The sequence below is a fragment of the Felis catus genome, chromosome B1 (genome assembly GCF_018350175.1).
Source record: "Felis catus isolate Fca126 chromosome B1, F.catus_Fca126_mat1.0, whole genome shotgun sequence".
NCBI classification, from domain to species: domain Eukaryota; kingdom Metazoa; phylum Chordata; class Mammalia; order Carnivora; family Felidae; genus Felis; species Felis catus.
The window spans coordinates 188,736,310-188,754,046 of record NC_058371.1 but is presented as its reverse complement, the minus strand read 5'-3'; the positions used below and the strand labels follow the sequence as shown (position 1 = coordinate 188,754,046).

Here is a 17,737-nt window from a genome sequence, read left to right as displayed (position 1 = left end):
TCCCTCACATGGTTTCAGAAGTTTAGCATGACACTAATTAGTTTCAAGAAAACAAAACAAACAAACAAAAACAAATAAAGCAAGAAACATCCAAATGTCACAGAATATATTTAATATAAACTCTTATGTAAGGTAATATACTTCAAGATGACATCTCGGGATGTTCATTTTGATTTTAGTTACTTTTGTACTTAGTGGGATGAGTAGGAAAGAGCTGAAGGGCTCTAATATCTATTGAGCACACTCTCAATGAAAGAAATTATGCAAAATATTTTTCATCATCTTCTCATTTGCATGGGTATTAATAGCCTGAATCTTGGAAGGAGAATTTGATGTTCAGAGAAGCTAAACTTCCTGCCCAATGTAGAAAATGTCAGTTGAAAGGTTTGAGTCCAGTAAAGCACTTGTACCATGCCAGTCTTTGGAAGTCAGAAGGGCAGCCATGTTTATCTGCTGAGACCGGTAAACAAACTTCTCAGAAAGCCTTGCTTCCTGGAAGTCTGACAGAAAATTCTGCTAGGGCAAAGAAAAATAACATTTTAACTCTGTTCTTATACCTTGATTCTAAAGTACATGAGTAATACTTTGCACTTAAGGAAGATCTTTTATCTGAGTCTTTCAAGAGCAGAACAAAACCAATTATTACCCACCCCCCTTCATGATTGGAAGAAAAGATCTTAATCCCTAATTTGCTGACAGGGAGACAGAAGCTGCCAGGGATGAAGTGATTTACTGAAGGTTACACAATCAGTCTGTGAAGCCTCAAGAATAACTCCAAGGGCTCGTGACAAAAGAGCAATTGCCTTATGCAATTAGCAGCTTATTTCTCTATCCTAAACACCATATCCCGCTCTTTTTCAAGCATGCGCAAAACTCCTCCTGCCTCCCTTTCCACCATAAGTGGGACTCAGTGCTTTTTATATAAAGGTACTTTGTAAAAAATGTAGACCCCTATAATTTCATCCTCAGTTCTCTTCATCTATTTTTAAAGATGCAATGAGTTCTCAAAGTCTTCAAGTGGTGTAGGAAAAAAACCCGTCAAAACACATTTATCTCCTGCTGGTTCCTTTGGCCACAACATCAAACTTCTTGCAGAAATCAAGGAAAAGTTTGGTGCCACTACTGGTAAAATCCCCAAGGAGGTGTCAGGATTTTAGGTACAACACCGAGGTTGGGGATTAACCATGCTTGAGATGTGACTTCAGATTTAATCAGCTGCTTCAGCTGCTGGCTCCTGGGGTTGCTGTCTCCTCAGGAACACTGCTGTGATAGACACACTCTATGGTGACTCTTAGTAAGTCACATTCTTTTTAATCTCCTTGTCTTGAGTGCTGGAATATACAAAAGTGGTGGAATAAGATGTCCTGCCCATGACTATGTTGTATCATATAAGACTCTGCTTTAGCAGACTAGGGAGACTCTCTGTTGCTGGCTTTGAAGAAGTGAGCTGCCATGTTTTGAGACAGTCTGCAAGAAGGCCATCAGCAAGGGATCAGAGGCAGCCGCCAGGAGATGAATGGTGAGTGGCTCCAGGATGACATCCAGCAGGAGAGTGGGGCTCTCAAAAATACAATCACAGGGAAATGAATTTGGCCAACAACTATGTGTGCCGGGAAGAGGATCGAGGATCCAGAAAGAAGTGTTGCCTAATCAACACCTTGATTGCAGCTTTGTGAGACTCTAAACATAGAATCCAGTTAAGTTGCTTCTGGACTCCTTACCCTCAAAACTGTGAGATGACGAATGCATGTTTTTTAAGTCAGTAAATATGTGGTAATTTGTTACATACAATAAAAAACTAATACAAACATCCTTCATCTTTAGGTAGAAAGGAAATTAGCATTTTTAGGGAAAAAAGACATTAACAAGAATTAAAGTGATACCTTAAAGATATATTTGAATCTAATGGATACATTGATCTATTATAGTTCAAAGTAGTAAAAGAAAAAGAAGCAGGAAATGATGTGGGACAGGAAAGACCCAGGTGTCCAAAGCATTAGGTCTAACTTCTTGTAATTCTCACCCCGTGCCTTGAACAATGGGAAGAATATGCTGTAAGTTATTAATTAATGAAAGTAAATGTCAAAGAGGCATAGCTATATTAAAACTTAATGCCCCAAAAGACCATTCATGATCACCTAAAACTGAACTGAAGTTACGCCTGCTTTTGAAAGAGAACAGCAAATCAAGTTTATGAATCATGTATCTAGATACTCCTATGATCTGCTGGGTCAGTGGTTATCAAATGTGGCTTTATGTTAGTTATATATTACATGGGATTTTTTTTTAATTAAGAAGTTTAGAAAAAATTACTGAGTATTACCTCAGATTTAACTGAGTCAGAATAATCAGAGGCAAGACCTGTTACCTACCTACACATACATCCCATCAAGGGGTGGAAACCCACCAAGGACATCATAAGGTTCCAATGTAGCTAGTCTAACCATTGTTATTTGGCATTATAGGACTCATCACAATTAGGTCACATCACAGAAGCACCTCATGACGAGGATCTTCTAGTTCCTTGTTTCTGAATCTTGGCTGCACATTATAATTACCTGGAGAGCTTTATAAATCCTGATGCTCAAGCTTCTTCCCAAAGCAATTATATCAGAATCACCAAGCATGGTACCAAACTATTTGCAATTTTTAAAGGTCCTGGCATGATTTCAACTTTCAGTTAAGTTTGAAAATGCTGAATGGAGAGAATACCTTGTATCTTTCAGCATGCTTGCTAATACATAGTTATGTAGCTCAAAACCCAAAACACTGTGGGGGAGTATGTAGGCCAACCATGACTGCCCCACTTTGATGGAACACAAAACTGAGGTTGACTATTTGAAGACATATTATAATACTTATTTTTTATTGAACTTCATTTTTATTATCTGAATTTCTCAAAAACAGAAAATTTTTAAAAAAGCCAAAATGAAAGAAACCTCAGGCAATGCACATATTGTTATCCCAATTTGTAGAGATAAGGGACACAGGCCACCGATTCAGAGGGAGCTGCCTAAACAAGTTAGATATGGACCTGAGTCTGAGTATCCCCAAAGCTTATGATAGCTTCACAGTGATTCTTAAAGTGTGGTCCCCAAACCAGCAGCATTAGCATCACCTGGGAAATAACCCAATCTCAGACCTACTAAATCAGAGTCTTTGAGGCTGGGGCTCAGCAATCTGTGTTTTAGAAAACCTTTATTTGATTGCAAGGCACTCACAAGGCTGAAAAACACTGTACTACATTCTCCATTTCTATCAGCTGCTTAGATTTGAGACTCAGTTCAGCAGGTGGTAAGAGAACTAAAAATGCAGGGGTGATTGAGTGGGTAAGACAGAGTGACAGGCTGAGAAATGTTCTCTTACTATCTTTCCTTCCTCCCATTCCCAATTTTTAGTAACAGTCTATGTTGGGGGGTGCCTGGGTGGCTCAGTTGGTTAAGCATGTGACTTCGGCTCAGTGCATGATCTCGCAGTTCACAAGTTTGAGACCCATATCAGGCTCTGTGCTGCCAGCTCAGAGCCTGGAGCCTGCTTTGGATTCTGTGACTCCCTCTCTCTCTGCCCCTCCCCTGCTCATGCTCTGTCTCTCTCTGTCTCTCAAAAAATAAATAAACTTAAAAAAAAATAAAAATAAATAAAAATAAATAACCCAATTTGTTCCATGGAAATGATTTTTTGATTTTATGCGCTTAAGATAATTGGTGTTCAGGAAACCAAGAAGTAGTCGGTTTGCTTTCTCTGATGCTAAGCTGGTTCAGATTGCTGCCATCCTGTAAAACATGAGTGCCACTTCTCTGCTTTCATGCCTCTCTTGATATATTCCAGGGTATATTTATTAGAGTTGTACATTTGGCTAAGGGAAAATAACCAAAATGTAAAGAACAACTGTGTTTTATTTATCAGAGACATCAATTAATATTTTCTGAGCAAATCGTGGAGTCCTTTGTTGTAAAGGAGTATGTGAATATGCTTTGGGCACATTCAGGTCCAATGGAAATTTCTCATGGGGCAAAATGGGGGGGGGGCAGATAACTTGATGAAGAGAGAAGAGAAAAATAGGAAAAGAGGAAGGAAAGGAGAGAAGTGAAATAAAGGAAATAAAGTGAAATAACAAGGAGAAGAGACAAAGGAGGTAGGAAGGAGTGAACACAGGAAAAAGAAATAGAGCAAAGATCAGAAGGGTGGGAAATGGGGAAAGAAAAGGTGTTTGGAAAAGGAGGAGAGGAGAAGAGGAAGAAAAGAGGATAAGTAGGCAAAAACAAAAATAAAAGAGAGCAATAAAAATAAAATAAAAAACAAAAATAAAAGACTGCAGACGTCAGAGCCTGGACAATTTCTGTGAAGTGCCACTTGGAGAACACCAACCCGCAGAGATGCTGCCTCTGGAGGTTAACGATGGCAGTAATCATGATTTCAATTTGCAACAAACGGGATGAAAGGCAGCCTGACCCCAAATGGAGAGCAGCGGAGTGATAACGTAGCAGGGATTCTGAGGGGTTGGATTAAGTTTTCCTTTATTTGACAACCATTCTGTATCTGATTGCTGTGGCCAGTAGTCTTTGCAGCTGCTTTTTGTGTTTGCTCTCTCTGTAAACTGTGCAGCATAGATGTGACTAATAATTCTCTAGCCTCATTTTCAAAGTCACTTTCTCTTTATGCATGTTGATTTACATGTGTCGTCTTGAGAGACTGCACATCAAGATTCTTTTAGTGAGAGTCCCGTCTGTGTGGAGCAAGTGCCTACCTCCATGACATCTCCCCCCCTTCCCACTCAGCCTACCCCCACAAAAGCCTGGGTGTTAGCAGAGAACCAGGCTTCAGATTAGTAATGGGGAGACAGAGATTTAGAATGCCCAGGCAAGGAAAGTAGTGAGGAGCAGAAATGGGGTGGACAGAGACCCCGTGGAGTCAGCAAGATGCTGGAAGTATGTGTGCAGTATGCCTGATGGCACCCTATAAAAATATTCTGAAAAGTCGACCAGTGTTACCAATTCCCTGGGGAAATTTTTGTGTAGATACCATAGAAGAGGTGGAGTTTCTCATCTGGTCTGCATGAGGATGGACAGAGGTAGCAACTGAGGCAGTCAGATTGGAAGAGGATGGAATTAGCAGAACTCTTTGGACACTATAGAGTCCACAGGCCATGTAACGGTGCTGTTAGGGGGAAGACTTGAGGAAGCATCAATGTAATTTAATTTGGATCTCAAAGGGTACCTGTAGCTACTATGGTTTATATATGTGTAAGTACATAATACATGCCAGCCCATGTATGCCATTTGATATACAACAATTTGATACTTTTAAGGATGAAATGCTTTCATAAATAAATTCATAAATTCATGATAAGACTTCTCTCCCTATAGACCATGAGCTTGAGAACAGAAGAATATCTTTTCTGACTTTTGAATAACCTACAGTATCTAGGTTAATACTGAACACAACATACCAAGTATTCAATGAGAGTATGTCCCTGATCAATTGTCCAGACCATTCATTGTCTCTCACCCTCACCCTCTGGTATGTATGGACTATCACCGCTTTTGAAGATGATTCACTCAGAAAGGAGAATCATGGGTGTACCTGGATCACAAAGAACCAGATGCAGGGATGACCTACAGACACCTGTGGTCTAGAGTCATTGGTAGCATGGTCTTTTAGAAACTTATAGTGACTCTTCTCCAATGCTAGGAATGGTGTTGTTTGATGGGCCTTAATCTATAGTCAAGATTCAAGTCAAACATGAGACTATAGTTCAGTAATGTAGAAATAATTGAAGCTTATTGGAATGATGTAATTATAGCCAAAAAAGAAAAAAAAAAAACAACTTCGAATTGAATTAAGAATGTCCACCCACATTGTAGAGCATTCTTGTGCCAAAATGACTCAAAGTCCAAATGGATATTGACAATATTCATATCTAGGAAAGATCCGTTCGAAATGTGCATATGATGGGGCTCTCACAGAAGCATATATTTGCTGAGAATAGTGTGAAAATAAAGTCAAAAAGAAAGTCCTTACATTCTTAAATCCTCTGTAAAGAATCTGGAGCTCCTTCTTGGTAAATTTGCTCTGGGCTTCCAGAAGCTCCAGAGCCTCAGGCCGATGCCGGACGGTGGCCATCTCCAGTTCATCTTCCACGCTGTCTGTGGAGAAGAACCAAAAAGAGTCTGAAGAACAGTCATGGCTCACCAATACTTATACACAACAACACAGGAAAACAATGAAACATTTACTGGTCGTCTGTGATTTTTCCAGAGGAAGGATTCTCATACGGCTAATAGTAGTCTTTACATTTCCCATAACTTATAGAATGAAGCTAAGACAATACCACATAATCTTTCTTCCCCACAAACTCTAATCATTAGGTATTACGAGACTAGCATTTTTATACTACAGTTTGAAAAGTACACAAAGTCACGAATAACCTTAAAACCAGAAATTTGTGCATATAACAAATACTGGTTATAAAATGGAATTTCAGTTCAATGACAATTAGTTCCACCCTATGTGTCACACAACTATGAGGTGGGACTCTGCAATACTCTCTGAGGATTCCACTGAAATCAAATATTTGGCTTGGGGATACAAATAGTCAGGTCGGGTGCTGAAGTGAATAAAGTAACCAGCCCCCGATTTGACTGGCATAAAACCAGTCTTCATGGGTGCTGGATGGACTGGACTGGGGGGAACTTCTGGCTAGACTGTATTCTGCAGCCAGGGGAGTCTATAGCTAGAAATAAACTCTAAAATATTGAACTTTGCTTTGTGAGTTATATTTACACTATAAGTTTTCAAAGATACTCTATGTAAAAACAATTTTGTGTCCATATAAATTTTGGAAATGCTGTAAATATTAATGTAGTTTGAGACCAAAACAGTGGAAATTAATTTTCCAGAGGACCTGCAATAAACAATTCTGGTTAACTTTGTTTAACCCAATTGACCCCAAAGGGTATTTTTCCATTTTCCTTTTCCCCACAAGTCACATCTGGTAACCTCTACATATTTGCCCTAGAGTTATGTAGAACACGAGATGGGAGGTGATGGAATATGTTAGGATCTGGGTGCTCAGGTCTTAAAGTATACCATCCTTGATTAATTTTACCTTCTTTGCAGTGGGGCCCAATGGAGGCCTAAGAAATTCTTGCCATAGTCCAATCGACACCTTAGCTAAATAACTCACCAGGGACAGAAGTATCCAGGACCAGCTCTGACACCATGACTTGCTAGCCTCCATTATATTCCTTCCTCTTAGCTATGGATTCCTAACTCAGACAAGTGAGGTTCAGGAAAAGAGCTCCTTTTCATTAGCTCTGCACCCAGGCCACTAGCGCTCCAATTCCAGGTCTCATGTGTCAGTTGGAAATGTCATTGTTGTTAAAAGTCCCACCATTTTGATACTTAATGCTGCCTCTCGCCAACACCTGTACCTACTTTCTGCCCTGTCTTACTAAGTGCAGTGTTGGGGCAGAGCTATCACATAGCAGGGAAAAGTTAGTTTCAGCAGAACTCTAATGTTGGGATGTCCTAATGACTTCCCTCAAGTTTGCAAAAGACCAGTAATTGTGATCAAACAAATACTTGGAATGGATGTGTTTGTCAAAATGAGGCAGAGGGGATAAAATCAGACATGTGCTTTGTACTTTTCATATTATAATAGATTATTTTGGAGCAGTGAGATGGAAAAGCTGCAGAATAGTGACGGATGGATAAGAATAATAAATGGGACATGAAAAGATGGGAAGCCCAAGAATAAACTTGAGCTGACAAGCATAAAATCGATGAGAAAGTAAGCGAGATATGCACCTGAAGGATGTGCAAAGGTCTGAAAGTAGTGGGGAAATGGCAGCTAGGCATTAACAAATTGACCTCAGATTGGGCTTTATGGGGAAAATCAAAAAAGCCCAAGTGGGGCTCCTTCAATTTTCTCCTTCATTCACTGGAACATTTGAGTGGAATGGGTTGATTCTACTCAGGAAGTCCTGAGCTTAGCGAGGAGGTGCTCCCTAAGATTTCTGTTGATCCAATGAATTAGACGGTGTTGTTACTGTAGTTGCAGAATAAATAAGTAAGTAAATAAATATAGTAATGCAGGAATAAAAGCTGTGGAGCAGACGTAATGTAAATAGATAATAGATAGACTCTGCTTTCTTGAAAAATATTCTCACGTAAGCTTCCTTTGTGTCACTTACAATATAATTTATATAATTATATTGTGTGTGTGTGCATGTGTGTGTGTGTGTATACTGATCTAATTCAAATACTACTCCCTCCTCTCAAGCCTTTCCAGATTGCTGCACCATGCAGAACTGGTAGCTCCCTAGGCAGACTTCTCACACCATACGTATTTCTCATGCAGCATTGAAAACATGACATTATGACCTGTTCATGCCTGTCTTATGCATTGTGAGTCCCTTGAAGACAGGGGCAAAGCCTTACAGATCTGTATATCCTCTGGACCCAACAGTCGGATGCCCCATAGTCACTCAAGAATTGTATGGTGAATCAATGAATCAGTAAGCAAATGATGTTACTACTGAAGTTTCTATTCCCCTGGAACCTCTTGAACCTCAGCTGCCCTCTAGAAAATCATTTCTCAAACTGAGATTTGTGGACCATTGGTAGACCTTAAATGCCTTCTTTGGAATTACTGTGTTCACCATGCATTGTTCTGAGAAACACAGTATAGGCAAAAGCAGGGGCATTTTTAATCATATTTTCAGAGTAGTCGTTTAATCATAGCATAACCTTCTCTAGACCCACTGACCCTTCCACTGGAAAGAAACAAAACAGTGCATTCACTCCTTGGCCTCTGTAACCACACAGCAATCTGAACCGCATCACCAACACAGTGCTTCCCTCCAGCTGTCACAGACTTGCTGATGCTGAGACTGAGACAAAAAACCCAGAGCCGGAGGGTCAGTGTAATTGAATTAAGTGTGTGATAGGATGGGCATCACACGCAGTATTCAAAGCACCACACTTAAAGCAACTGCCTGCGGACTCTTGTTCTCCCAGCTGACTGGTACCTTACTTCTTAATGACTCTTACCTGCCAAAGGGCTGTTTCTATATCTAGAAGGCTGACAGGTTCTGAAAACATACCTGAAATCATCAGCAATCACCAGCATAAGTTGAAAAAGCAACACCGCCTCACTCCCTCATGGCTGATTCCTGCAGGCAAACTGGAGAGCACAGCATGATTCTGCACAGGACTGTGAAACCTGTGGAACCTTCCAGCCTCCTCACCCTCCTGTGCAGAATCATGCCGTGCTCTCCAGAGTTCACTTTAAGACCATGCATTTGGGAGGATTTTAATACAGTGCTTAACATTTAATTGAGCCTTTGTTATGTGCTAGGAGATGGGCTAGGTGCTCCATTGATATAATTCAAGTCCTCAAAATAACCTCAAATATAATTGTCCATTAAAACATTTTTTTATACATTTATTTATTTTTGAGAGATGGAGTGAGACAGAGCACAAGCAGGGGAGGGGCAGAGAGAGAAGGAGACATAGAATCCAAAGCAGGCTCCAGGCTCTAAGTAAGCGTTCAGCACAGAGCCCGATGCGGGACTCGAACCCATGAACCATGAGATCATGACCTGAGCTGAAGTTGGTCACTTAACCTAGGCACCCCATAATTGTCCATTTTTTTTTACACATATGATACTCAGTCTTATAGAGGTGAAAAAATGAGTGACCAGATGTCACATAGGAGAAATATAGACACAGGGCTTACACCCAAATCCATGATGTCAAATGTTCTTTCTACTTTGTCATATTCTCTCTCAACACAGAAGTAACAATGATAAAAATAACCTTTTTTTTTTTCTCCTCTCCTTTCTGCACTGTCAAATGTCTCAGAAAAGTGGTCTAGGTCCACTGGGCCCATTTTCAACCTCCTGCTTTCTCCTTAATCCCAGCATTCTGACTTCTGGCCCCATTGTGGGTTGAATTGTGTCCCCTTAAAATTTGTATGTTGAAGGCTTAACCTCCAATATGGCTGTGTGTACAGATACAGCTTTTAAAAGGTTTTTATTTAATGTTTATTTAAGTTTGAGATAGAGAGTGGGTGTGAGCTAGCAGAGGGACAGAGAGATAGGGAGACAGAATCTGAAGCAGGCTCCCCAACATCAGGGCAAAGTCTGACGTGGGCCTTGAACTCACGAACGGTGAGAGATCATGACCTGAGCCAAAGTCGGACACTCAGCCGACTGAGCCACCCAGGTGCCCCTAGAGATATAGCTTTTAAGGCAGTGTTAACATTAAATGGGGTCATAGGGACCCTGATCCAATGTAACTGGTGTCTTTATAAGAAGAGAGAGAGACACCAGGAATACACACACACACAGGAAAGGCCATGTGTGAGCACAGCAAGGAAACAGCCATCTGCAAGCCAGTGGGAGAGGTGTCAGGAGAAACCAACTCTGCAGGCATCTTGATTTTGGACTTGCAGCCTCCAGCACTGTGAGAACATAAGTTTGCTGTTCAAGCCCTCCAGTCAGTGGCGTTCTGTTATGGTAGTCCTAGGAAACGGATACACCCACATATATTCAAATGATCCACAACACTAATAAAAGCGGGTCTTGTTACCCGCAAAGTTTGCTCAGTGAGCACGAGACAGTCGGGAAGCCAATGATATCATCTAATCTTTGCAACACCCTTCAAAAGAGGGATCTGCATCCCCGTTTTATAGATGAGAAAACTATGGTTTGGAAGGTCTAACTTGTTCAAGGTCAAATCACTGGTTAGTCATGAGGCACACAGGTGTCTTTAGCACCTTAAAGTCCAATTTTTTAAGCATTCTGCTGAGATTGTTAATAAAAATCATGACTTTACAGAGAGCTTTTGCTCTGACTGTGTATCATCTTATTTAAATACTGATGAAAATGCTGTGGGAGACCTATTCTTGCCTTTATTTTACAAGGAATAAACTGGGACTTACAGAGCTTAAGTAACTTACTCAGGGTCACATAGCTAGTAAGGGACAGAGCTGGGATTTGATCCCTGGTTTTAGAGATGGCAACAGTTATATATTTTGGTCTAAAATCCTAGCAGAAAAATGTTTCAGGCTGCCAGTGAACCCCCTATACCTCAGGGGAAACCTGTCTGAGCACCTTCGAGAAATCACCATGGTGGCTGTTGAAACTGTACTGATTTAGAAACAAAGAGAATAGGTGTGGAAGGGATGCTGTCTCAGAGGTGGAAAAACACCGAAAAGTCTGTTTGCTTTGACACATTTGGCTGCCCAGAAATGGAGGTTCAAGAAGGCTGGGTGGTTTGTCCGAGATTAAAACCAGAACCAGGTGGGACCCTGGCCACCTGAATCATGTTCAGGCCTCTGCCAAGATTTGAGTAGGCAGGCATCTTGCTGAGTTGCTAATTCTGTGCTGCTTTTGCATCCCGAGACAAGCTGAATACAAACAGCATTTTAATTCATGAATCTTCTAACAGATTTAATTTTAATCAGACAACTAATTCCCAAACCCAGACATCCTTGAGCTTCCCAGCTGTCTCTTTTTGTTATTTGTTTCCTAGATTTAACTCTGTCAGGGCCAAGGTTGTCCTATGTCTGAGTAAATAGTCCCCTCAGGTCGTGACTCAGGTGGGCTGGAAATTGGAATTTACAGAATGAGTTTTAAGAATAGGCGTCTTTCTCCTCCTTCTCACAACTTCTCTTACAGTACAGTAGAAGATTATTACTGCCCGACCTACACTTATGCAAACCTGACTCTACCCGAGATCAAACCATACCCTCCAGAACATAACTACAGAACATCTTGCTTTACAAATATGAGTGTGAGGTCTGCCTCCCTAAAACAGGTTTTTGGAAACAAAGGCTGTAATGCTGACATAAAACCATTTTATGAACAATGTCACTCCATTCGGAAAGTTGGTTTAGAACCCAGGCTGGGCACACAGAGAGGGGACTTGCTTCGTCATAGCATGGACACTGGGAGGCTACTGGCTCCTTCTACCTAGGTCCTGCCAGACCACTGGCTACATGAGTCTGACAGTATCTAGTTAGGCACACTAAAGATGTTCAATTAAAAAAAACAAAAAGGGAAATCAATGAATAAGCCTCCCAAACATAGTAGATGTATCTATAGGAGGTCCATTTCTTAATACAACATGACCCTTCTTTACATAATGTATCCATTTTTCATTATAAAATGAATCATAAATACCATGACTTTTAAATTCTATTTGAGGGGCTCCTGGGTGGCTCAGTCGGTTAAGCATCTGACTTCGGCTCAGGTCACGATCTCACGGTTCATGGGTTCTGACCCCTTGTGGGGCTCTGTGCTGACAGCTCAGAGCCTGGAGCCTGCTTCGTATTCTGTCTCCCTTTCTCTCTCTCTCTGCCCCTCCCTGACTCCCACTCTGTCTCTTGCTCAAAAATAAATAAACATTAAAAAAAATTATTTTAATTCTATTTGAGCTGAAATTGATTTGGCTAGCCAAAGATTCAGCTGGCTTGACTTATATTGCTTTATCTCATCTATAAAAGTAACCTTTGAGTCTTTATTCCCAATGTTTACCCTTTATTAAATTGGTTTAATTGTGACTTAATCAGTGTGGCAATAAAATCATGATGAGGGTGATCACCTCCTAATGATAATGTTACAAATGATTTACAGAAGCTTGGTTCGGTGGCAGTTATTGGAGGTGGGGGTGATTTTTACTCCAGGTTTTAGATTTATGCTAAATAGTGCTTGAAGATTCTTGACTGTTACATATTGGAAACTATTTGTGAGACCTGCTAGAATAAGGAGAAGATGTTAGCTATTGTTTCGTTAATGTTCACATCTGACCCAGCAGGACAGAGATAAAGCTGTCCATGTGAAGATTTCAAAAGCTATTGCACATGGCACCGATGGAATTTCTTTCCTCTCTTTCTTCCTATTTTGAAACTTTGAACAGGCATTGATAGGATGCCATATACACCAGCGCTCCATTCCTTAGCTCCAACCTTCACAGTATCAGAGGGGCCAGCGTTGTATTCAGTTGAGGAAACTGTTTTTCAGGATTAAGGAATTTGCTGAAGTCCGCAGAGCTGATAAGTGGGGGAGGTGAGATCTGACACAAACCTGTCTTCCTATTTTCTGTTCAATCATTTGACTTCTCCGGATGGGGAGTTCAAACCTGGGACAAGTGCTGTAAGCAACTATTTAAACCTTGCCAACATTAAATGCTTTATCTCAAAAAAAGGAAGATCTGGGAGCCCTCTCGACTCTTGCTGTGTTCATGACCACACACCTATCCACCCACCCAGAGCTATTTTCAGTTGCACATGCAGAGTACATGAGCAATTAACTCCAAGCTAATGGAGCACAGACCAGGAGTAGAAAGCAATCAATCCACCCGAAACACTGTGGGAGGCCTAGCACATCCCAGACCACCCTGAACAACTAGAATCCCCCCAATTTTTGTTAGTCAGACATGTGTTTATTCAGTTCTGGCCCTGAAAAGATGTTGGGACCAAGAAAGCCCTTTATAATTAGTACTTTATACTATTCAACATTTACATAAATATGTATCAGATAGGAAATGAAAAGTATTTTCAAAATGGCCAATTAGTTTGAATATCTTCTGTTAGAGGTGGTTGTGGGCAATGACACTGAAATCTCCGTTCCAGGAGAGCTTGAATCACTCTCCAATTTCATGACCGAATTCAAGCACTTATAAAATATAACTACTCAGAGGTAAATGGCTGGGGATATTTTTCACAGAACTTATGAATGGATTGTCTCTACCTTATTTAGAAACATAAATAATAACTCTTTACACAAGCTTAGATTTTAAAATAGAATCACCTAATTGGAACGCTTGTTATTAGTGTTAACCATATTATTACTGCAGCAACCATGCGTGACTCCTTATGATAGGAGCTCTGATTTCCTAGATGGTGGGTCTTACTTGCTCTTTGGTAAATGAGCAGTGTAAAAATTATATTGCAAGTCATTATACACAGAGAGAAAATCTACAGTAGAAATGCAGGGGTTTGGGAAGAAGGAAACAAGGGATGTGATTGAACTTACACATAAAGATAGACCCAACAGATTGATATTCTAGCCAGGAAAGTCAACAGCTGAGAGGAAATACGATCAAAGAGAAAATTTAAAAAACAGTGAAACATGGAGAGAGATGAAGAAAGCCCATGATAGCTCACCAAATTAAAAATGGCCTAACAAAAAATTTTCTCTTCAAGTTTGACAGACTTTCTCTAGTTTGTCTCTAAAATCAAATAACAGTAACACAGCATTTTTTATAGTGTTTGCTCTGTGTAAGCACTTTACTTATATTAACTCCTAAAATCCCCATCAGCACACTATGGACACTAAATTCTGTTCTACAGATGAAGACACTGGCACAGAGAGATGAAGTAACTTGCCCAAGGTTACACGGCCAGAGCATGAACTCTGGATAGTCCGGTGCAAGGATTCACGTAACTATTGTGTTGTTCCGCCTGCCAAAGAAAAGGAAGGAGAATGATCCTTCACTTATCTGGAAATCACACACCCAACCTAGAATCAGAAAATTAGTGGCAAAGGGGCTCTAGGCAGACAGAAAATAGAGTTACCTTAGAATTGAAGTTCTTTTTTTTTTTTTTTTTTTTTACTGTTTATTTATTTTGAGAGAGAGAGAGAGAGAGAGAGAGAGAGAGAGAGCATGAACTGGGAGGGGCAGAGAGAGAGAGGGAGAAAATCCCAAGCAGGTTCCACACTGACAGTGCAGGATCTCAGGAACCGTGAGATCATGACCTGAGGCAAGACATGACCTGAGCCGAAATCAAGAGTCTGACACTCAACTGACTGAGCCACCTAGCCACCGTCGCATTGAACAGCTTTTGAATCCGGCCCCTTGACTTTGTAAATTTATATTAAAATATAGAGTGTTAGCACTACTGGTTGTATGTCAAAGGCCTTTGGGCACATTGGCAGCAGATCTGGGCCTAGATCCCGCTCTCCTTGACTCCTCATACAGCAATTTGCCACATGCCTGTCACAAGTCCTATCTCATTAAGGATGTCCCCATGCATATTATAGCCACAATTTGAATACGCTTCTAACTCCACATTGGAAGCAGCTGGGGATAGGATGGGGGAATGCAAACTAAAAGAAGCCCAGAGTCACAATAATAATACCTAACATTTGACAGCTGGTACTTTGTAGTAAACAAAATTATTTTCAGTTTTATTATTATAGCTAAACCTCACGGTTACCCTATGCACAAATATTGTCACCTTGCTTTTACGGATGAGGGAAATCAGTGTTGGAAGAAATGTTGCAACTTACAAAGGACATAGAAGTTGGAAGCTATAAGTGAGGTTAATGACTCTAAAGTCTAGAAGTGACAGCTGATTGCCTGAGAACAGAGGAGGAAACATAAAGTTGGAAAGGCACATACTATAGTAAGTAATAATAACAGGAAATCAGTCAATGACCAAATTTTGATCTTGGTTCATTAGGAAAAGGCTTTATTCTCTTTACTTTTTTTCAGAAGGTAATATACAGGTGATACATTTTTAAAACATTAATTTAAAACCCATTGTAGAAGAATAAACATATGGAAATTTTAGGTATTCATTTGTTTATTTAGGTATAATTGATATATAACATTATACTAGTTTTAGCTATAGAACATAATGACTCAACATTTGCATATTTTGCAAAATGATCACCACAATAAGTCTAGTTAACACTCATTATCAGGTATGAACTAGACAGATAGAAATTTTATTTACGTAAAATATAATGTTCAATTCATAAGATGTTACTGGGTTTGTGTTGCTTTAGTAAGTAAAGAATAAACTTTGGGTTTATTTAAGTTTGGGTAAGGTTAGTAATAATAAATTGCTGCATATCTTGCAGCGTATCGGGGGGATGTTTTGGGGCTAATATCAGGGATGCCAGTAACTCTTTGCCACAAAGCATTTATCTGTCATGGTCCTATTTAAAACAGAGCATTAGGAAAACTGAGCAGTGATCTAGGTTATGTTATGTTCCTTCTAGGTTTAAGCTAGTTCTTGGTTTAGAGAAAGGCCAATTGCTTAGTCCACATGTCATCTGGGCATTTATGTGTGACTAGGATAAGTTAGCAAGACTCTCTGTGCCTTACATCTGCCATACATTCAATGGTATAAAGGTGAGCATAAAATCTAACCTGATAGTATAGTGTAGGGGGACCTTGGGCATTAAATGAGCTCGTACGTGTGACTTGCACATAGTAAACAATCATAGTATTGTTCTTGTTTGTAGAACTACGAGTGTTAATGACAGAAACATCTGTTGCCACCCTTACAATAAAAAGAAAGGTGCCTGGGAGCACTCGTTCTAGCAAATTATTCAGTTGCTCCAATTTCTCTCTCCTGAGTCTATTTATCAATTCTGATCCTGGATGATGTGTTTGACCTCCCCAAACCTCAATTTTAAAATCTATAAACTGGGAATAATATTCATATAAATTTCATGAAGTTGTTTTGAGAGACTGTTTGAATTACATACAGTGATCAATAAAGGGAAGCAATTATGATTATTAATAATTATTGCACACTTACTAGTGAAGCATTGTTCTAGAATCTTCAGGAGTGAGGAGTCTGTTATTATACTTCTTGAGTTTGAATCCCTTTGCTGACTTTTGTTAGCTCTGTAACCTTGGGCAAAGTGCCTTAGCCTCTCTATGCCTCAGTTTCTTCATCCATAAAGGAAGACAATAATAGGACTTACTGCAAAGGGCTGTCAAGAGATTGAAATGAAATAATGTGTAGAAAGCATTTAAAATAGACCTTTTAGGGGTGCCTTGTTGGCTCATTCGGTTAAGCATCTGACTTCGGCTCAGGAGTTCGAGCCCTGCATCGGGCTCTGTGCTGACAGCTCAGAGCCGGGAGCCTGCTTCGGATGCTGTGCCTCCCTCTCTCTCTGCCCCTCCCCTGCTTACACTCTGTCTCCCTCAAAAATAAATAAACATTTAAAAAATTTTTAAAAAATAAATAAAATAGACTTTTTATACTCTTTCAGTTTGGTCTTAACAAAGGAATAAGGACCAGTTTTTGGAATGGAATTTGAGACAATAATTTCTCTTTACTGCCTGTCATTTTTCTCCACACACCTTATGACATCATCTCTTGGACACTTTGCTATTCTCTGAACGAAGCCTGCATTGTCAACTTTAATCCTCTAGCTTGCACCATCTCTTTCTACATGGATCTGCCTTTCTTTCTCCTCTTCTCCCTCTATTCTCTTTAAGGATCATCTCAACGTGGATGAGGCTTTCGAGAGCAAAGGCATTCTCAGACTCCCACGCAGCATGCATGGTTGTCTATTTTCAGCTCTGAGTGCTTCAGATCATTGACCTGCTTGGATATCTGTCATTTCTTCTGTGATGTGACCATCTGGAGACAAGAGATCTATCCCGGTTATGTTGTTACCACTAATGTCTAGCATAGTTCTGGATATTAGAGACAATTTGTCCATTCTTTCATTCATTTAATTATTTATTGAGTGCCTATTATGAGCCAGGTGCACTGTTCAAGGCACTATGGACACTAGAATGACCACCACCACCACCAACAACAACAACAACAAAATCCTTGCTCATGTAGACCTTCCTTCTAATGGAAGAGTCACTAATTGGACATCCAAGTGGAGTTGTCAGCTGACTGGATGGATATATGGGTCCGGAGTTGAGAATCATGGTCAGGGCTAAAGATGTGAATGTCAGAGTCATCACC

The 17,737-nt window shown here is 40.2% G+C and overlaps 1 protein-coding gene across 5 annotated transcripts in view; it reads right to left on the bottom strand.

The window, feature by feature from the left end:
* KCNIP4 (potassium voltage-gated channel interacting protein 4) overlaps positions 1-17,737 on the bottom strand; it is a 1,156,450-nt gene that overhangs the window by 105,521 nt on the left and 1,033,192 nt on the right. For all 5 annotated transcript variants that reach the window (XM_019829697.2, XM_019829694.2, XM_019829696.3 and 2 more), the window contains one exon: positions 6,022-6,146. In XM_019829697.2, the coding sequence (XP_019685256.1) occupies positions 6,022-6,146 (125 nt within the window). The remainder of the gene's footprint in view (positions 1-6,021; positions 6,147-17,737) is intronic.